The 22,671-nt window shown below is 37.5% G+C and overlaps 1 protein-coding gene across 2 annotated transcripts in view; it reads right to left on the reverse strand.

The window, feature by feature from the left end:
• The window catches only part of GBE1 (1,4-alpha-glucan branching enzyme 1), a 145,972-nt gene that overhangs the window by 108,385 nt on the left and 14,916 nt on the right, over nucleotides 1-22,671 (reverse strand). For both annotated transcript variants that reach the window (XM_071755999.1, XM_071755992.1), the window contains exon 2: nucleotides 5,086-5,255. In XM_071755999.1, coding sequence (XP_071612100.1) covers nucleotides 5,086-5,255 — 170 coding nt within the window. The remainder of the gene's footprint in view (nucleotides 1-5,085; nucleotides 5,256-22,671) is intronic.

Genomic DNA, 22,671 nt, shown 5'->3' on the forward strand with positions numbered 1-22,671 from the left:
GATATGTCTTAATACAACACAGAGGACATCTTGAATTGCCTGGTACTTTGAGTTACTCATCTCTGTGATTAGATCTCCCCAAACCATCCAACTATTTAAACATTACATCCTGCCTCAGCAACATGAGGCACAAGGGAACTTCTTGCTCAGAACTGCACCCTTAGCGTGCCAAAGAATCATGAACTGAGCTTTAATCTAGAAATAAATTTGAAGCTATAATGGCTTAGATTCTACCATTTGTCATTAAAAATCAATTTAAATGCAGTAATTCCAGCTAAATCTTAAATCAAACAGCAAGTATTAGCCATAGAGCTCTTAGGCTCACAGCTCAATTTGAAGTTTCGTATCAGAAATTAACATTGCTCTTGCTTCTCAAAGGAGAAAGGACTTACTTCTTGCATCATGACCAAATCATTCACTTGTTCCAATATAAGAGGTGATACAGAAGTGCAGTGTTGTAAATGTATTCTCCAAAGTGAGAAAACTTCATAAACTGAGGTTGAATTCTAAAGTGCAATAAACTCAACTCTTAGGGGAAAAGATGCTCAGAGAGAATATGGTGTTCAGCAAGGATTCAGACAGGATCCTTGACAAAGATATCAGACAAACAGCAGTTCAGACAAGGGAAAGGACATCAAAAATCCCAATATCCCACAAAATACCTTTATAACATTTCCTTGGAATACAAAATCAGAACAAAAATGGAGAGACTATTTAAGGACACTATACTGTCATACACACACTAGCCAATTGGGCTTTCCTTCTGCATTGCTTGGTATCCAACTCAATCCAGGGTTGATATCCAGCTCAATAGCAGGGTCATTGAAATAATCTTAAAAATTGAAATAATGCTTAAAAACAAATGCTAACAAAACCAATTGTCATTAACTCTCAGATAGGATGTCTCCCTAGATATTAATAGCAGCTTGTACTTCACTCTACTGCCTTCAGTCACCTGCAGCCACAGAAGTACAGCACTATTTGACTTTACTTGTGAAATCTAGGTCATTTTCTATAAAAACCTTTGAAGAAAGTAGCAAGAAGTTGCAAGAAGTTCATATCATAGTAGTATCTAGAATCCATTTAGGTAAAAGTTCTGAGTCAACTACAGAAAAAGAAAATCATACTAAGACATCAGAAGCTTGCAATAAGCTGTCAGATATCCAAATAATGAGGGCTGTGACTTAAGTTCCCCTTCCTTCACACTGCAGGAAGCCTGTAGGAGTTTGAATAAGAAACCCTCCAGCCCCAGCAGAAACCTTACCCACTAATGCAAGAAAAAGGAAGCAGAAACGTAAACAAACATAAATTCCAACATATTATATCTAATGTTACCTGGGAAAGAGGGAGGGGAAACAGAACAAAAGGGAACAAAAGAACAGAAATCACAAGTGTACCAAGGAATTATATCAAAAACTTACTTCCAAATTAGCGTGTGCACGACTTACTCTTTCAAGTTCCTTAAAGCCAGTAACCTTTTTTTTTTTTTTCAATTAAAATATTGTTTACAGGTAAGCCAGTGAGCCTTTGTGTGGCCAAATACACCTGAGTTTTCCAATGCCCAAACAAATTCTGCAGGTTACCCTTAAAACCTGCAGTTCAGTGACTTATTTTGAAATACTTGACTGTGAAGAAGCAGTAAACTGACAGTATTCCAGTGTGTTATCACAGAGAGGTTTTAAGGTAGCCATGATGTTGATACTTGTCTCAGGAATTCAGCTAACTGCCACATCCATTTGTTTTACTAAGATGCTAAAAGTACCAACTGAGTAATTTTAATGGGTTTTGGATGCTCATTTAATAGTTTACAGATAGAGTAAAGCATCATATCAGAATACCAACAGATATAATCTTTTCCTTTCCAATTAGAGTTTTTAAAGAGATAGAACTTGAACTCAAAAGAATTGGGATCTTTGTGTTTTTCATTCTCCAGTCCAAATATGAATTTGCAGATTTGTGTTCTATTACTGGATTCTAGCTTTTTCCAGAATGCTGTAATACAAATAATTGTTTTAGAAATAGCAGCTAGCCCATTCATTAGAAGCATCTTCAAATGAAGCATAAGAATACCATAATTTGGGTCAAAATCCCAAAATAAAGCTTTTATTGTTTACTATAAGGCATAAAATTAATTCACAACTTTGCAGGACTGATGTTTCACATGTATATAGTTAGAGAAATAAATTATTCATGTTTCTCTTGAGCACAGTACACAATACAGCTATTACCAACTATCTGTTTAGCTATAATTCTGAAAGGCATTCATGTTCTTTGTAACTTAGTATGCACTTGTAATTATTTTTCTACTTTTTGATCCTCAGACACCAGGTTAAATAGCAGGGACTAATATTTTGTGTTATTACTTGAGTCTTTCCAAACATTTAAGAGATTCACAGACAATACTTCTGTATTAAGTAAAATGTTACAAAAAAACACTGCTATCCATGTGCCTAGAAGTGAACTAAAGAAATAATGCATGATCTACTTTTATATTTTATATACTGTACTTCAGTTTAAAACCTAAAAGAGCTGCTTTAAGTTCCATGTTTGTTTCTTTGTGAAAAACTTTGCACTTCCCCAAATGCTTTAATTACAGTTCCTTTTATAAAAAAAAAAGAGTTTTATAAAAAATTCTGATGTTCAATTTAAATACAATATAATCATAAATTTAGTTTGAGACTTCAACCTGTTTGAAAACTTAAAGAAAGGTTAAAGGGATTCAGCTTTAATTAAACATATCTGTAGCAACCTGAATCTAAATCTTAGGGTTTTGCAACCCAATTTCTCATCAGAATATTATTAAAGCTCATCTGAATTGAATGACAATCTTTCATTCCTCTAGGCTTTCTGAGTACATTATCTTCCCTATTGGGAATGAATACTTTAGTATGACTGATGAATATGATATAAAGGACAAACGTAGTTTTTTCACATTAAAGTGAATTTCTTTTTAGTCTTTTGAATTCTAACTGCCACATTTCATTAAAATCTAGATACAACAGCTCTAGGATATTAACCCATAATTTCTGCTTCATATGACTACTACATGAAATATTTCAAATGAAGTTTAGAAAACCATTCCATTTTTTAGATATTGTTCTCTTGTACATGTATACTTCTCCCTCCAACCCAGCAAGACAATTTATAAGTTCGATCTTCTTTTTAAAATATCAGGTTATTTCATTAGAAGTCTGTTTTTAAAATATCAGCTTATTGAAACACATTTAAAACAAACAAATTCAAGTCTGCAACTTACACTATTGTATCTATCACATCACAAAAAACCTTCATCAATGGGTGGGGTTGCAGAGAAGATCTGTGAAGAGAATTTTCTTTGGTTTTATACATACGAAGTTGAGCTATTAAAATATACTCATCTAGTTGTTATCAATTTTGATAGCTGGCATCGATATAATTTAGCAATAGGTGAACTGTACTAGTGATTTACTATTCAGTTTTGAATCAGGACATATCAAATTAAAATTCAAGTACTGCACTAACCTAATTATCAATGTCAACATTAGACATTTGTAATTAGAGAGTAATAGACAATTGTTTATTACTCTCTAATACCCTCAAAGAGAGTAACTCAAGCAAAGTTACTCTATCATTCACTAACTTAATCATATCAAAATAGTGCTGCACTGACTTAACGGTGCCTTCTGCATTACAAATAAGGTATTGTTTTAAATACAATCATTGTCTATAGATTCAAATTATGCCAGAGAATAGTGAACTCACTATTAACTCAGTGAACAGATTGCCTCATTCAGTTCCTAAAGAGAAAATAAGAATCGTTGACAACTAAGAGCTGTATTTTAGGACTTTGTTTCAAAATTGAAATATAGTATGAATAATTAAGTATTTTTTTTGTTCTATTTATGGAATCATTTGGTTGGAAAAGACCATTAAAATTATCAAGTCCAACCCTTAATTTAGCACACTGCTAAGTCAACCACTAAATGTTCCTGAGCACCGCATCCTTTAAATACCTCTGGGGATAGTGACTTGACCATTTCCCCGGGCAGCCTGCTGCAGTTCCTGACAACCCTTACAGTAATTTTTTTTTCCTGCTACTCAATCTAAACCTGCTCTGGAACAACTTGAGGCCATTTCCTTTTGTCCTGTCACTTGTTATTTGGGAGAAGAGACCAATGCCCACCTTGCTACAGCCTCCTTTCAGGTAGCTGTAGAGAGCTATTAGGCCTTCCCTCAGCCTCCTTTTATCAAGACCAAACAACCCCAGTTCCTTCAGCCATTCCTCAAGACTTGTGCTCTAGACCCTTCACCAGCTTCCACTGCCCTTCTCTGGACACTCTCCAGCATCTCAATGTACTTCTTGTAGTGGGTGCTGCCTTACCAATGATGAGTACAAGGGGACAATCACTTCCCTACTCCTGCTGGTCACACAATTCTTGCTACAAGCCAGGGTACAGTTGAACTTCTTGGCCTCCTGGGCACACTGCTGGCTCACATCCAGCTTGATGTTAACCAACTTCCCCAGGTCCTTTTCCTCTGAGCAGCTTTCCAGTCACCTTTCCCCAGGCCTGTAGAGTTGTTTGGAGCTGTGGTGACCCAACTGCAGGACCTGGCACTTGACCTTCCTAAACCTCATATGAAAGGGGTTGACCCATCAACCCAGACTGTCCAGGTGCCTTTGTAGAGCCTTCCTGTCCTCAAGCAGATCAAGACTCCCACCTGTTACTGTTATTTCTCTTTCTCTGCATACAGCTTTGCAGAAGCCTAACTGTAGAACACTAGGAATAATCTCAGGTAGTTTAGACACATTCAGATTATAGCTGCAGTGTGTACAGACAAAAGAAACGTTACTGCCTTATGGGTATTAAAAACATTAAGTAAAAGATGCACTTAATACTGACCATACAACAGAAACACCCATGTTCTTAGGCTATTGAAACCTTGAGTAAGATTTAGTTCAAGTTACAAAATGCCACTATGCCAGCAAGCCATGACACATTTTTTACTATGAGAATATAATCATTGCCACAAAATTGCCTTTAAATGAAGAGGGTATAGTTACAAAACACAATACAGGAGAAAAGAAATATTCCTGAAAGTACTTACTGAAGTCACCTGCGAGAAACACTGCTTCTGCTCCTGGTGCCCACTCTTTGCAATATATTCCACCATCCAATAATTGGTTAACTCCAAAGTTTTTGTAACTTTTTGAAAATTTATCAAGGCCTCCTTCATTTTCCTCAATGCTCTTCAAGTGGTTATAAAACAGAGAATACCTTTCAATGAAAATAAATAAGATTTTTTTAGAAAGTTTCTTAAGTGCCTTTCTTATATTAACAAGTGTAATAGCATTAAAAACCACAGACAGACTGCCACGCTGTATCCTAACACTATCATATCAGGTTCACTGTTCTCTACAGAAAAGAAACCCAACAAATAAAAACCATGCAGTTTTTCCATGGTTGTTGCACAGTGCAGAGTTGAAATCTTCACATTCGTCTGTATTTTCTCCACTTTATGAGAACAGTTTCCACTTTAAATACTGATTGGCAGTCAAGAAATCATAGTATTACTACACAACAGGACAACTTCACACTCTGAACAGCCTGGTATTCTTTATTCCATCTTATTAATACCTGGCACAGGCCTCCTACAGAGATTTGTATAGGTCTGCTGCATCCCTCACAGCCAGTTTTAATATACCATCTCAAGACACTAAAATAGAATCCTAGAATCATAGAATTGGCTGGGTTGGAAGGGACCTCTGAGATCATCAAGTCCAATCCTTGATCCACTACCGCTGCAGTTACCAGACCATGGCACTGAGTGCCACATCCAGTCTCTTTTTAAATATCTCCAGGGACGGAGAATCCACCACTTCCCTGGGCAGCCCATTCCAATGTCTGATCATCCTCTCAGTAAAGAAATTCTTTCTAATGTCCAACCTAAACCTCCCCTGGCACAACTTGAGACCGTGCCCTATTGTCTTGCTGAGAGTTGCCTGGGAAAAGAGACCAACCCCCCCCTGGCTACACCCTCCTTTCAGGGAGTTGTAGAGAGTGATGAGGTCTCCTCTGAGCCTCCTCTTCTCCAGGCTGAACACCCCCAGCTCCCTCAGTCTCACCTCACAGGACTTGTGCTGGATCCCTTCACCAGCCTGGTTGCCCTCCTTTGGACCTGCTCCAGGACCTCAGTCTCCTTCCTGAACTGAGGGGCCAAGAACTGGACACAGGACTCGAGGTGTGGCCTCACTAGCACTGAGTACAGGGGCAGAATCCCTTCCTTGGACCTGCTGGCCACGCTGTTCCTGGTACAGGCCAGGATGCCATTGGCCTTCTTGGCTACCTGGGCACACTGCTGGCTCATGTTCAGCTTCCTGTCAACCCAGACTCCCAGGTCCCTCTCTGTCTGGCTGCTCTCCAACCACTTGCAGTACAGCATAAGAAGTATGGAGAAACCAATCTGGCACTTACAAAAAGCAGCTCTCTCTAAAGAGTAGAGCTGTAGCATCAGTAAGACTTTGCAGTCCTCTGACACTGAAATGATTTGGGAAACAAAATCAACACTGCATAGAAGTAATTATTTGGACCATACCCTACTTAGCGCAGTAGGACTTGAAACACCCCAAACCTCTAATGTAAAAATTTCCTATTACAAGCTTGGAGATGTTACAAGAAACCCCATGTCTCTAAACAGACAGAGCTCTGATTTGGTTTAAAGTTGCTTAGAATTGGTCTTTAATCAGCTCAAAGTACAGGATTAGAAAACCTTAACATTACTTGTTTATTTACTGGTTATTTTGAATACTACAGCTTCTTTCAAAGGGAATCTCCTATCATTTTTTTTTATTATGAAGATTGATGCTCACCTTTAAAATGGCAAAATTTGGAAAATATCTCAAGATACACACAAACACAACTTTGACTGTCCACCTACACTATTCTTTTAAAATTTGGTCACGCACATAATCCTCAGAAGTGCATAACTAACTACTACTGCTCTGATAATCAGTTTAATTTATAGTGCTCAAGGGAGAATATTTTGTCAGATTTCCAAGAATAAATTTAATTGCATATATACATAAACCTAGCTGACTGACTTAAGTTTTAACCAAGTGCAATTACAGAAAGATTTATAAAGTATAAATACAGAAACATCAAGCAAGTCAAACAGCCTCAGAAGTTCCATATACAACATCTGATAAAGGGAAAATTACTCATTACTGGAGGATTCCCCTTGAAAAAAGTATATTGATTTTTATAGATTTAAGATTTTAAGCCTTCCTTTAAAATATGTCAGTAATATTGTACAAGACCACAGGGCTATCTGCAAATTCCAATTCCTCAGCCATACATAAACTCTTTCAAAATTGCTGCCTGTCACATGTATTATTTTCAACTGTATGTGCTGAAGCAAGAACACTTTTCCATGTGGTGTAGGTAACTGTGCTGCAATTCCAGAAGTCTGAGGAAATGAATTTGACATACTTAAAATACAAAAAAGTTTTGGAATAGTTTATCAACTTAAAAATTAGCCTCCCATGCACACACTTGGTACAAACACATTTTCACAGCTTAAAGGACACCTTGGTTGGATGTGGTATTTCTCCAAATTCAGGAAAAAGTGGTACACTTCATATCTTTAAGCAAAAGCCAATCATTCTAATCACTGCAAGCTAGAGAGAAAGGAGATGATACATCTATTAATAGGGAAGAAAAGGAAGTCACAGAGAGGGCTGTAATCTCTGTAAAAAATCTGAGACCAAATTTATTAAGTGGGAAGGATGAAAATGGACTTTCAGAAAGTAATTATATGACTTATGTCTCTCAGAAAATTCAGACAGTAATACACACATTGAAAGCTCTGGATTCTTGTTACAGAAGCATTAGGAGTCCATCTACAGTTTCACTTTAACTTTTAGTAGATTCAAAGTTTAGGCAAACAAAAAGACTTCAAATATTTAATATGTGAAATGAGCATGAGCATTATTATAAGAGACCAGTCATCACTTTGCAATGGCAAGCAAGATTATATGCTAAACTAAACAATTTTTTTTGGAGTACACAGGTCAATGAAAGAAACAGATCAGAAAAGTTGTCTATCAGGGATGTAAAACATGATTACAATAATAGCTTTTTATACAGGACAAATTTTGAACAAGTAACACAGTTTTAGGCATACTGAAGTAAGAATGTTGCTTCAGTTTGCACATATGCAGTCTGCCTGTGAGAATTCAAGCTAGTTCAGGTATCACTACAGCATCATCATTGCAGAAATCGTGATTATTGAAACAACTAGTGCTCTCAGTGTTTTCAGATTATATTCTAGAAAGCATTCAGTTTCAATTTTATTTAAATCATCTTCTGAAATTATCAAGTGCAGGATTCTAGTTTGCCCAAAGTTCATAAAAAACCCACGTGCTTCTGAAATGAAACAATTACTTGTGCTGTGAACTACTCTAAATAATCATCTCAGGAAATGAAATAGAGACATAGGACAAGGTTACCCATCAGAGTTTATAAAACAGCAGAAACATAGTTCTGTATCCTGTTACTGCTTAAAGTTAAGTGCATGCTCATGATGCAGATTTAGGGAACTTAAGATTTTGCCTTCAAAGAAATTTTGGCTTTCATTTCTACTTTAATGAAGCCTGTTAGCCTTCTTATAACCTTCCAAAGAAACCCCAGGATTATACACAGAAAGTGGCAGGGAAAGGGTTTTTTTTCAACCAATTCCAAAGACATATAATGTTCACTAATAGCATGCAAGTGTTAAAGAGTTAAGACACTAGATCAATGAGACTGCATTTCATGATCCTCTCTTAACACTAAGTTACATCGTATTCATTTACACATACATACTCAAATGACACATGTCAGACAGACTGTGGACACGAGACATGTCACAGGTGAGACCACCTCATAGAATTCTGGACATGTGAAGGAAGACAACACCGGCATCCAGAGATACAAATATCAGGACAATAGGCAGACTTCTGCCTTCATGTTTGTCAGGTCTTCACAGCTTTGAGTGTGAAGTGGGCAAGTTCTACTTCCCCACATGAATGCTGACATTGAGGAGATATAACAAGGCAAAAATTGTACCCAGGTAAGACCTGAAAAGTACAACTGTTACCTTTGGGACACAAAGCTAAATATAACAAAACCAGAACCCATGGAACTTCAGGTATGGAGGGGTCTGGAGTGACTGGAAGTTATACACCATGTCCCTTACTACAGCCAGGTATGACAAAGGACACCTCACAAGTGCAGACAGCATAAGGGGGCTGCTTTTGGTGCATTTCTTGCTCTAGGACTTATTATCAAAAAGAAAACTTATCAATACTAGTCCAACATCCATCTCACATCTGTCAAACCTACCAGAATCAGGTGGGTTTTTTCAGACTTACTGGAAACAAAGACTTCACAATCTTGGCATTTCCCCAAGGACACCTATGCCCGGCTTGAAACAAGACAGAACAGTACTTTTACATCAACGTATGTCTCCCTTCCTCTACCACCATGTCACTGTGAAATAATAATTATTGTAATCATCATTTGAAACAGAGTCACAACAGTCTTTTCCTATTGTTACATCTATAATTTGTAACACAGCATTGCTTCAAATCCTATGCTTTATATGCAGCTTTGTTTAAACCCTTACAATGGAAGTGTAGGAATTGGCTGACTTTCCATAGAAGCAGGATTAAAACATCAAACATGAATTAGTACAATGGCTATCCAGAAAACAAGTATCTTGCCAATAAAATGAGCTTCATAGTGAAAGAGTAAAGACAATATTAATTCAGAAGCCACTTCAAGGTTTTACATTTGAGGTAAGCACTTATTCCTCATATTTCTATCACTAAAACAGCCTCAAGTGTTTTGTCTTACAGATACCAGGAGACCTAACACTTATTCAGTAGAAGAACACAGTTATCAGAGAAAAAGTCGGTCTGAAATCTTTCAATTCAATGCAAACCTATATAGCTCTTATCCAAAGAAATAACATTCTATTTATTTGGTAACCATGATACATAAACCCCTGCTGTTGCTGTAGTTCCTATCACCACTGACTTCATTCAGTTATCAAAAGCATAAGTTACAAGTAGTAGCTTCAATACAGAGCATAAGAATAAAGAATAAGTCAACTGCCTTTATGAAATAAGACTTTTGGCATAGTGTTGAAGAAGTCTGATGGTAAGTCAGAATACTGAATTAGGACTCCACATAAAACCTTCAGATCTTCAAGCAACCAGCAATACTAACTCCCTTCCTGACCACCTTGTAAAAGGACAAAACAGTATTACTTAGGTATAATTAAATGTTATCCAAATAATCTGAGTACTTACTTCAATAAGGAACTCAAACAGTTAAACCATTACTGCTACAATTCCTGAAAAAAGTGCTTTTTACCAGTTACTAGAAAGACCACTCAGAACACTCATAACAGCAAGCAAGAAAGGCAAAAATATTCAAAAGGAACTTTTTTTCTACTCTGCAGATAGTGAGCGACAACATGCAATTGCTCATTTCTTCCTTTCCAAGGGGAAGGATAGATCTACTCTGTCCTTTTCTGGTCTCCTCAGATTTTTTTTTTTTTTAATCTTAAGATTTACCCAAATGAAAAGACAGGGCAAGACATTCAGTAGTGTCTCCTGAATCCTATGAACATGGTGGCTTTTTCAATAGCTACATCAAAAAGGCTCCTTCAAGTAAATGTATTAATTGGAGTGTCCTTATGACTTCTCTTCAACTAGAATCTACAATATTGGAAGCAACAATGGAAATGGAAGCAGATGCAGTTTAAGAAAAGTATAGTAACACTCACAGATTACTTCAGGAGTTAGCTTAAAATTTCTGGGCACTTTCGATGGTGAGGAAACAAACGTAAACTCCTAACTGTCCCTGGATGCGCCACGACTTCAGTAATGAGAGGTAACAGTTTTGTGTCTCAAGCTAACTGCATTATCTTAGAAGTTAAAAATATTGGCTTTGCAATGAGTAATCACTTGCTCTGTTGGAACTTATTCATACAGGACAAGTAATTGATTCAGCACCAACCTTTTTTCAAAATAATTTAAAGTGCAGTGACACGCAAGTCAAGCTCTAACAACAGCATACGGAGTAGCACATAAGAGCATGACAAAACATAGGAAATGGCAGAAAACAAAAGGATAGTTCAGAGATTTTCTTGATACCCCACCAGCAGTTGATAACAGATGCAAAGACCTACTAGCTGTGAAATCTATTAGGCAGATCTATTATTATCTAGAGGTAAATATATTTCAGTAGCACTTTAGCTAGAAGATTATCTGCTGACTTAAGTTCTGGCACTGTGCACAATACAGAGCACTACACACAAGCCTCTTTCCCAGCTTTAGCCATTAGGATAACTTAGTGGTTTCACCGCCATTTGACAGCTGTAATGTTTTTGCCACCAGCTTCAGGAGGAACACACAGTGCTCAATTCAGAAACAAATGCAGGAGTGATTACAAGAGGTATCAAATGCAAACTTAATGTAATTGCTTAGTAATAATTGCTCCACAGACTCACCTAAACCAATCTGGTTTCTAAGAACACCATTTCTCACAATATTTACAGGCTTTCTAACCCACATCCACCTATGTTTGTTCATTTATCATTCCCTTCAGTTTAAACACACGGATGTATCTCACAGGGTAACAAATTACTAGTTTTTAGAAGGAGCAAGAAGCAATTTCTTTCTATCAGAAGCCTAGCCAACTACTTAGACAGCAATTCAAGCAAGAGAGGAGATGAAAGAGAAGTGCATACATTTGCTACAAGCAAGCCATTTTATCTTTTGTCCTCTGAGACAAAAGGTATATAGTTACCTTTTTAAAAAAAAAAGTAAAAGACAACCTCAAAAATTATATGATTTTATACTAAACTGTGTTACAACTTCACAGAACAGCACTACGATGTATATCCTGTACCTGCCAAAGCATTCCAGATAGCTTTCTGGTCATGAGGTAATAGTCTAAATAAGACAGAAATCACAAAATAATGGCGTTCGGGAAGGATTTTTGTTTGCATACAGGACAACAAATTTACCAGTATCATATTTAATTTATTTTGTTTTATACATCTGACCATTTATCAGATAAACACTAAGTATGAGATTTCTTCATTTAATAGCCATTGTTTCACTATCCCTCTCCTCAATAGTCTTAATTATGCATTAATTGTACACTAAAAACCCTCTTAGCTACAGTAATTTGCTTCTGTTGTCATGGTTTCTAAAGTAAATTGATGGGAGTCCTTTCTGAATTAACTACGGAGAAACTCCATCTTTGAGCAGAAAGCTGCAGAACTAGAGAGACATGGCCCTCCTTCTCAGAATCAGCAGACGAAGGCTGTGTTAGCTCATGTTTCATATTACACAAGAGAAAATAAACTGAAAGGTCAGTTGAACAGTTACAGCATTGCCCTTTTCCAAGGTAATCAGCAGAGCATGTAGCAAAGACATGAACACAAGCGTGACTGGAAAGACAGTGGCTGATAAAGAGCCTTCTACTGCCAAAAGCATGTGGGACAAAATACTGCTCTCTCAGTGCCCATCGAGGAGTGTGGCATCCTGCAAGGCCTCACTTCAGTAACTGATTTATTACTTTAATTTGAAATTGTGTTCTTGTTAAACATGCAGGTTTTCGTGTTGCCAAAACACACTAGAATATGTAATACTGAATACTAATCACATTCCCAGGTAAGCTACGGGAACAATATGATTCTTCATTTGTTCATAGTAAGGAAAAAAAACAAATTAGTTTGTATACTAATACATTTTTACTTCAAGAACACGAAGTATTATTCAGTACTATTTAACTGGAGACTTTCTCCCCATATTAAAAGAAGCTTATTTTTCCTTTTAAAATTATGTACTGAAAATTTCCAAAGCAGTTTCTACTCTTCATTTTAACATATTCCTGAAAACACCTTAATCTGGAAACAACACACTTTATTTACCAAAATTATTCTTAATGAAGCTAGAAATAATTCTACCCATTACCATTTGACTCCACTGCTATTTCTAACAGGCTATCTTCATATTAATTGGTATCAAGGTCTATTTGGGGGAAAGAGTCAGTGATTCCCACAGCACTAGTATGAAGTTAGAATTGAAACATAAGCTAAAACTATTAGTTAAGATATTTCAGAGGAAAAAAAAAAAACAACAACAACAACAAAGCAACACAGAAATTCTTAAAGAAGAATTGTAACATGCCCTTTGCTTTGCAACTGTTATTACCTCTTGAAGGTCTTCAGTACCCTGGAAGTATCAGTCATTCATAAATGCATTTATACCATTTATAAAGCAATTCTTAGTGTGGCAAGAAACCACTTGCACAACTATGGATTGTAAAAGTTCTGCACATAGACAAGATAGTCTGGACTTAAATAACAATTTTACTTGTTTAAATAAAGGCATTTTGATCGTTGTAAGGTTGAGTTTGTTGTTTTGTTTTTTAGCTAACTTGACACATCAGTAAACATAAGCAGCCATCTGTTTCTTTCTAAATTTGGATTTCAAGTCTGCTTTATCAGTTGACTTCCACATTCTTAGCAATCCTGAAAGAAACTCTAATGCCAATACAGACTTATCTTCTTAAATAAACCCCCAAGAAGTTAAGAATCAAAAGTTTTATCTATTAAACAAGAAAAAGCTTTTAAGTCAGAAGACACTACAGATTATTTCAAATAATACATATTCCTCGCTACACTAGCCAAACCTACTTTTAGCAAGCATATTATGTAGTAAGAATTACTTTGATTTCCCAACAGAAAACTGCAAAGCTGCTCTAGCTACAACTTCATAATTTATTTCCATAAATTCTACTTCAACTCCTTTTAAAAACACATTCCAGAAATTAAAAACAAAAATGAAATCTTGATTTAATGGCTCAGATCAATGGCTTGAATCTTCAAGCAGTTCACTAAGTTACATTAGAAAGTTGAGTAAAAATCTTCTCATCACCTGAAAACCAAACAAAAATTCTCCTCATTACAGTGCTGTTTCTTTGTCACACTTTAAATAGATAGCAGTCAAAAAGTTGGCTAGAGGAAAGGCATCTACATCTAACACCTGGTCTCTTTACATCCACACCAAACCTTGCTCCCTGTTGGTTTTCCTCTCATCTAATGTGGCTATAAACATACCGTATACAACCTAATTCAATAACTCTAAATCCTATTAGCTGAGCCTCAATTTTAGGGCGTGCAAATATTCATACATCACCTAAAAAAGATGCTTCATTTTCCCTTTATCATGCACACAAATATAGACCCAATGTGGGTTTCTCTCTGGCCTTTAAGTATTTATTACCCACTTCTAGATTAACATCCTATTTTATAGTGACAAAGGGAATTTCCCAGTATTCTTACTTAACACAGAGAACTGTTTGCTATTTAGACTCAGCAGATATATGGGGCTGTTCATATAGACCACACATTCAACACACCAAGCCCACCTGGTCTGGCTAGCTGGCTCACCTGTAAAACCAAGGAAGGAACTTTTAGAAGACACATTTAAGGAAGAAAATTACCCTTGGTGACTGCAAAATAAATTCTGGAGGGATTTTTGGGTGGAGGAAGCAACATCCCTGAGCTACTTGACCTCCTACACAACCACACCAGCCTAAGGCACCATATCAGAAGCACTACATTAGTGTCACAGCAGAAGCTTGTCTAAATTTAAATTTTAACTGCTTTCACTGCAGACAGGATAAAAAAGGAAAGCCAAGGACTCAAACATTTATACAGGCCACAATGCAAAATGTTTATAATTTAGTATCAATATACTAAAAGTATAATTAGAACCTGAGCACTTAAGGAATTCTAACTAGTCCCAGACAATCAAGTCTATTCTCACAGAAGAAAGATGCATGCATTCTTGCTGATTGCTGCTGTAAATAGTTGTATACAACTGCTTAATTTTTGTCCAATCATTTCCAAGGTGCAGTCTAAAAGCTGCTCTTTTTAATGAATACCTGTCATTAACTAATTTGCACCATCTTCTTAAAGTACAGACATCAAATTCTGAAGCACTATTACTGAATATTCAAAGACTTTTTGAATTCTTCTGTTTTCTAATTTTATGTAGTCCAGCTATTCTTCTAAAACATTAAGATACTGTAGCTCTGTAATAAATCTTTAATCTGAATAAAATTATATGAAACGCTGCATGTCAAGAATATGTTAAACCCTAAATTGCAGAAAGAACATTTTTCAGCAGTTGTTGGATTCATCCCAACCACATGCCCATTTTCACATGATTTAAGCTCCTAACTACATATGATGTATCTTCAGATACCTGCCTTCTGGTGAGTTTGTGGCTGTACTCTGTTAGGGACAGCCTGGTAAACAGAGAAGTCCCCATTACTCTGTAGCCTCTGTAGCCTCCAAGTAGGTGCTATTCTCTTGCACATAATGCAACTTGTCAGTAATAACATTAGAAAGCTTACAACTCAAGTTTTGAAGTGATACAACTAAAGAAAATTGTAAAGAAAAGGGATAGTAATAACCACTACTGCACTACCACTTGTAAGTCAAACATAAATTACTCTGGTCTTGCAAGTCAGTGAAGTTTACATCATAATTTAAAATACCTGAGGTCATGAGGTAACTTGAGACACACAGAAAGCCATGTCCAACAATTTAGGGGCTGGGAGATAAGGAAGCAAAAAAATCACACGCTTAGAAAGCCTGGGATTGCCAGGGTTTGTCACCCTGATAGGATGCACACCCAAGTGCAATCAGACTTACCCTTAGAAAGTACTCTGGGAAAGCTTCAGAGACCATGAAACATGAACATCCTATGAGTTCAGAAATAAAAAATGAACAAGCTATCAAATGGGTGCAGAAAACCCCTCTGCTTTTATAATTTCAGATTCATCTCATCTGCATATGAATACATATCTACCTTCTAAAAAACCCTAAGTAATTCATATATCAAATTTTGATATAAGCTTTATTTGCACGGAACCTTTTGTATAAAAAAAGCTGGTATCACCAAGTGTTCACTTACTTCAGGTGAATAAGCAGCAAAAAGTTTCAGCAAATGGGTCATATGTTAGATAAGAGTTCCCTTTTTAGTAATTTTCAACCCCTACTATAGTATTCATATGACTATTCATATGTTTTTTCCTCTTTACAGAGAAATTTAGACAATTACACTGGCTGGCCTGCTTGAAAAGTTCTTTTCTTTCTTCAAAGTACAAAATAGAAAAAGCAGTGCAATATACTCTGACTGAAAAAATGTAAACATGTATATGGCAATTTACAAATTTGGGTGTTTACATTGGGTGTATACACACACAACCCCCCTTCATTCTGCCTTCTTCCACCTGAAATGGACAACAGAACATAAAAGCAATATCACTTTTATTGGAACTATGCCTAGAAAACCACCACTAGCTCCAACTCTCAGCCTGGAGAACTGCCAAAGTAAAGCCTACCGACTGAAGCCAAGATGGACAACAGGTTTGTCCCAGAGCTTCAGCCAGCACAGACTCCATATTTGAGGTCAACTTGCTACGCAGCAGCACAAGGGAATAACAGAGAAAGAAAATCATGAGCCAACAGCTTTAGTTATTTAGTTTGTCAGGAAATTAACCTCTTCATTTATGAGCTATGTAACAAAAATAAAGCTGGTGATTACTTGTGAAGCATGGAAGAAAAAAGAAGTACACAAAGAATAATGTATGGTTTTGCCACAATGCATTCATTACATCACAGTAGCTTTGGTATTTATTTCCTCAATATATCTGTAGTCTGTAAATGGTATATAGCCCTCAAAAATTCCATAATTAAGCATTTTTTTCTCCTGGGCAACATGAACTCATGTTCAGCTTCCAAAAGGTTACACAAACATTGGCATCTATAGGAATAATTGCCTATTCTTTCCTTCTTAACACGCAGTTTGCACAGTACTAGTTAAAAGTCTTTCAATTGTCATTTGAATTGGTACAAGACAAGAGATTGGCCCCTCAGTTCAGGAAGGAGATTGAGGTCCTGGAGCAGGTCCAGAGAAGAGCAAGGAGGCTGTGAGGAAGGGCTGAAGGAGCTGGGGGTGTTCAGCCTAGAGAAGAGGAGGCTCAGAGGAGACCTCATCACTCTCTACAACTCCCTGAAAGGAGGGTGTAGCCAGGGGGGGGTTGGTCTCTTTTCCCAGGCAGCTCTCAGCAAGACAAGAGGGCACAAGAGGTCTCAAGTTGTGCCAGGGGAGGTTTAGGTTGGACATTAGAAAGAATTTCTTTATGAAGAGGGTGATCAAGCATTGGAATGGACTGCCCCGGGAAGTAGTGGATTCTTCATCCCTGGAGATATTTAAAAAGAGACTGGATGTGGCACTCAGTGCCATGGTCTGGTAACTGCAGCGGTAGTGGATCAAGAGTTGGACTTGATGATCTCTGAGGTCCCTTCCAACCCAGCCAATTCTATGATTTTAATGTAAAACATTAAAAAATTCAGAGGATGTGCCAACTAGACAGAACAAAATTTCCCTTAGACAAAGGGAGCCCCAGAGAGGGTGCAGAATGTCTATCCCTTTAGGTTTGAGACCCAAGAGAATCAAATGCCACTTTATCTTCTCCCTGGACTGAAGCACAGACTTGCTGTTCAACAGCAGTGTATTTCTACCACTGGACCCCTTGTGGGACCCCCTGTTTTTCTGTCTCACCATCAGGAATGTGAAGCTACACACCTTACATACCTTTCTTCTACTGACTGGCAGTCCCCCTGTAACTGCTACTGCCATCCTCTCACTTATGTAAGCAAAGGGATTTACATAAAATTGTGCCACTATGAGCTTTACAAACCCTAGAACCTTACCCTACATTTCAATCAGCTTTTGGTAACTTTAAATCAAGCCCTCCAGCCCTAATTTTACAAGGCTGAACTTAAAAACACTAAGTAAATCAACAGGGGGTGGCAGGGGCAGGGGTGTGGGGTAAAGGGGAAGTCCTTTACAAAGGACACCAGTCTCCAGCATATAAAATAATTGAATCCTAAATTTTCAAGACAGTCACAGTATTCTTTGCAGCTTTTGAAGAAGCACCCACTACTACTTGGGGCAGTTTCATTTAAAATGTCCCTCCACCCTTGCAGGCCTCCATTAAGACAAATCAGCTTGCTTCTACACCACCAGGGAGGGAACCAGACAGACTGACTCACTGCAGAGGGATGGCTAAAATTAGTCTAATGCCCACACATTACATTATGTTACCCAGCAAAAGGCTGAAGGTATCTATCTCCCTCATTTCAAGATCTCTTGAAGTAAGCCTGGATTCTTACAGTACATCATTCACCTACTCTAAGAAAAAAAATAACTTTGTTATCAACATTTTTCTGAGCTGAGCTTTTAGTGTCTTTAGGAATTAACTATTATATTTCTTTTAAACATTAAGCCACAGACCATCAGTAGGTAGGCTGTATGACAAAGCTTACTGACATCTTTGTTCAGAAAGCCCTGGTATGCACTGTGTTACACAACACATTTGCATTTGGTTAGGAGAAAAAGCTTTCAGCAGCAGACTGGGCAGATAAGAGACACTGATAAAAGGCCCTTCTCCCTACCATCCCTTCAGTACAGGTCAGACATGTAAATGCAGGCTAGAGCCACTGCCTCTGTTCCAAACCCAAAATACACACCTGACACAGTTAAGTTTCATGTCCCATATGGCATCACAGAATTTTCATGGTTGGAAAAGGCCTCTAAAATCACTGCACCAAACCATCATTCCCTTTCCCCCATAAAGAAAAAAAAAAATAGAAAATTTTAAAAACCAACAACATAAAAATAAAATAAAAAAAGCAACCAAACAAAAACCTCATCCATATCCAGACGAGTCTCATCTACACAGTTCTTTAATACCTCTAGGGATGGCAAGTCAAACACCTCCCTGGGTAGCCCATTTCAGCACCTGGCTACTCTCTCAGTAAAGAAATTCTTCCTAATATCTAGCCTAAACCTCTAGTGAAGCCTCAGGCTATGTCCTCTAGTCCTTTCATTACTTAAGAGAAGAGAGAGAAGAGGCCAGCACCCACCTCCCTACAGCCTCCTTTCAGGTAGTTGTAGAAAGCAATGTCTTCTCCTCTCAGCCTCCTCTTCTCTGAACTAAACATTCCCAGTTCCCTCACAGGACTTGTTCTCCAGACCCTTCAGCAGCTTGGTTGCCCTGCTCTGAACTCACTCCAGCACTTCAGTGTCCTTCTTGTAGTGAGGGTCCAAGAACTGAACACAGTACTCAAGGTGCAGCCTCACCAGTGCTGAGTACAGGGGTACAATCACTTCCATTCATCCACTAGCCACACTACTCCTGATAGAAGCCAGGATGCCACTGGCCTTCTTGGCCACCTGGGCACACTGCTGGCTCATACTGAGCAGGGTGTCAACAGATGTCCCAGGTCCTTCTCTGACAGGCAGCTTTGTAGCCACTTCCCCAAAGCCTGTAGCATTGAAGGGGGGTGACCAAAATGCAGAACACAGCCCACCTATCCAACCTCTCCAGATGTCTCTGCAGAGCCCTTCCACCCTTAAGCAGATCAACACTCCCATCCAACTGGGTGTCATCTGCTAACTTACTGAGGAAGTACTCAATCCCCTCATCTAGATCACTGATAAAGATACTATAAAAGACAGGCACCAAAACTGTCCATGGCACAATGGTACATGTCTAACACTTGAAATAGCTCACAAAGCCAAGATACAAAATACATATATTAAAAAAAAATAATAATAAAAAATAAAATAAAAGCAAAACCAGCAAAAACACAAACTAAAGGAAACCATTCTGTCAAAAGCTTAAGGTATCATTAAGGGAAAAGCTATTCTTTAATTTTTTATATAAATGTATTGCTTACAAATCAAATTATCTGGCAGAACAGGTAAACAGTTTCAAAATAAATATTTTGGCAGAGCAGAGGCCGATGCTTATTAGCCCAAGCAGCGCTGAACATGACACGGCAACTTTTTACTAAAGCAAACAGCATGCAAAACCTACACTTTAAAACTGCATATTGTCCTGTTGCTGGTCAGCTACCTCTTTCTAGATCAATCTTCATCATCAGGTGCCTTCCATATTTGCCTTAATAGTAAATTCTGAATAAAAACTAGTTGTCAAAGTAGTTTCCATTTATTACAGGGGGAAGAGCCCAAGAGCCATAGAAGCTATCCCAGCTTCCGTAAATCAAATGTTCTATTTCTGGTTTTGCTTATCCTCCCAGAAACCAAACTAAAACTAGAAGCAAGTTTAACTTGAAGCTAGTTGGGTTAACTAGAAGCTCATTCTGAAGTCTGTTCAATGAACTTCAAAGTTTTCTGACTGTAAGGGTACAGAAGATCCTCACTGCTCAGACAGTTCAGAGAGGAAAAGAAAATAAATCCCAAACCAGAAAAAATCATCCCCAAAAAAGTCCCACAAAACACATGTGCACACACAGTGCAAAACTAAAGAACAAAGGCTGCCATATTATACTATCACTTGGAACTTTAGCCTGCGTTTGTAATGTCTGTTACTTGTGAGCTGCACCATCCTATCCCACCAGCTGCATACACATTGACAACATCCTCTACTCCCTCACCTCAACACCACTCGTGAAAACTTTTGGTTCCAAAAGTATGCAGCATGTTCCAATTAATGTATTTTAGTTACAGTGAAACAGTAAGAACTATAACGTTACACACAATCAGCAATTGGTGTGATATGTTTTGTTCCAGAAATACCTTTGTTCTAGAAGTATACTTTCAGATGCAAGCCTGATGTAACAGACATTACAGGTTACAGGAACAATGCCCCCAAAAAACATTTTAGATTAATACTAGATATGTTGGTATTGATAATTTTTGTCTTTCTAAAGTTTGTGTTTCTGGAAGGAATTTCCTCCCAGTAGTTTGTAAGATAACCAAGTTCTGTACCTCTTAGCAAAGATTTACTATCAGCCTCAGAATCCTGAACACCCCAAAGATTAAGAAGTGCTGGCTTGCACACTGACAATATACAGTACACATTGTTCCCTGTATAAAAAATAATCAAGGATTATGAAAAATGTGTCTGGTTGCAGAAAACGGCATGAGTGAAGTAACTAATGTAAATAGCAAATAGAAGCTGCAACGCAGAATAACTGTCAAGATCTGAAAACACATGAAATTATATTTTACCCTTTCATAATATTTAGTTAATTTAATACCCCTTTGCAATAATCATGGGAGTTTTGTACTGTCAAATTTATCATAACATCTTCTTTGTTTGGCTGGGTTTTGTAAAGCACAAGCAATTCCCATAATGCATGGTATTCAGTGGAATACAGACATGATCATATCCAATACAAATTACATCATGAATAGTCCAGAAAATATTCTTTTAAGGTTTGACAGTTACCTGTACTTCCAGGAATTTAACAAAAGCAGCTACGTTACTCTACCTTCTAATATAAAATTTCTTAGACATACCAAGCTAGGATATCAGAACAGTAAGAATTAGTGAAGAGACACACTGAAATATGCCATTATTCTAACTTGAAGGTTGATATCCATCTTACTCACATATACATGATAAAATGATGCCATTATATGGGCTCTCCACATTTGACCAGCTCTCTCATCAGCTATCACAGCCGAGCACAAAGGAATGAGCCAGCAGAAGCAATACTCCACTACAGAAGTTATTGACATTGTGTATCTGCAATTACCATGTCAATGCAGCAGCCACCATGAAAAGTAATACTTCAGGTTGCAATTACAACCTGTTTGTCATTTAACTATTATTTTAAAAACCCTACCTCAAACAACACACATAACTACCCTTTCTCTTCATGACTTGAACACAGCAAAGTTGCTCCCAAAGTTGTGTCAACACTCACCCCACCAACCCTTTTTCCCTTTTTTTTTTTTTACTGAGCTAATTAACTTTCTAAACAGCTGCAAGATAGTTATTTGACAAGACAGGAATTCAAATTTATACTGCAATAGGCACTGTGTGTGCACATGCCTCTGTGTGCATAAAACCGTTGTCTTCTGCCAAAATTTGCATTGGCTGCATTATGGTAGAGAAAGCAAAATGTATCAGAATCTTACTGTAGTATCTGCAACACTATATCCTAAGCTTTTCTCTTTAAGAGGTGACAATCTATTCAGGCTTCCAAGTCAATAAAATTTTTTAAACATGCGACTTTCATCTGACATTCTACACTGCAACAGACCGATTTGTTTGCCAGGGTTCTATACAATTTTAACATTGTTTAATAATTATCTGTCATTCAAGTAAGGTCATACACATATCTATATTAGGCAAGATCTTTCTGAAACTCTGAAATTCAGTCTTCATCATTTTCACAGATACAATGCTAGTGCCATCCCTGCTGTTTTCTAGATGTCTGCTTATATCTTAGTTATATTTTGTATATTACCAGGTGAAAGCTCATCCTACAGAATTTTGAGGTTCCTATAATGCCTCTTCTCCTCTGTAGGGACACACAAACTATGGCAGGAATATCACCCTCATGACATGCAATGAGACACACAGCACTCTTGGCTTTAATAGATTTTTCACTTCCTTCCTAACTTCTCCAATAGAGATGTTCATGAAATTTCAGTCCTGGCCAGCCTGGCCTGTAAAAAGCCATAGAAAGCAAGATGAAGTTAAGAGATTGAGAATGTTCTTTGCATTGACACTT

Source organism: Heliangelus exortis, chromosome 1, assembly GCF_036169615.1.
Source record: "Heliangelus exortis chromosome 1, bHelExo1.hap1, whole genome shotgun sequence".
Taxonomy (NCBI): Eukaryota; Metazoa; Chordata; class Aves; order Apodiformes; family Trochilidae; genus Heliangelus; species Heliangelus exortis.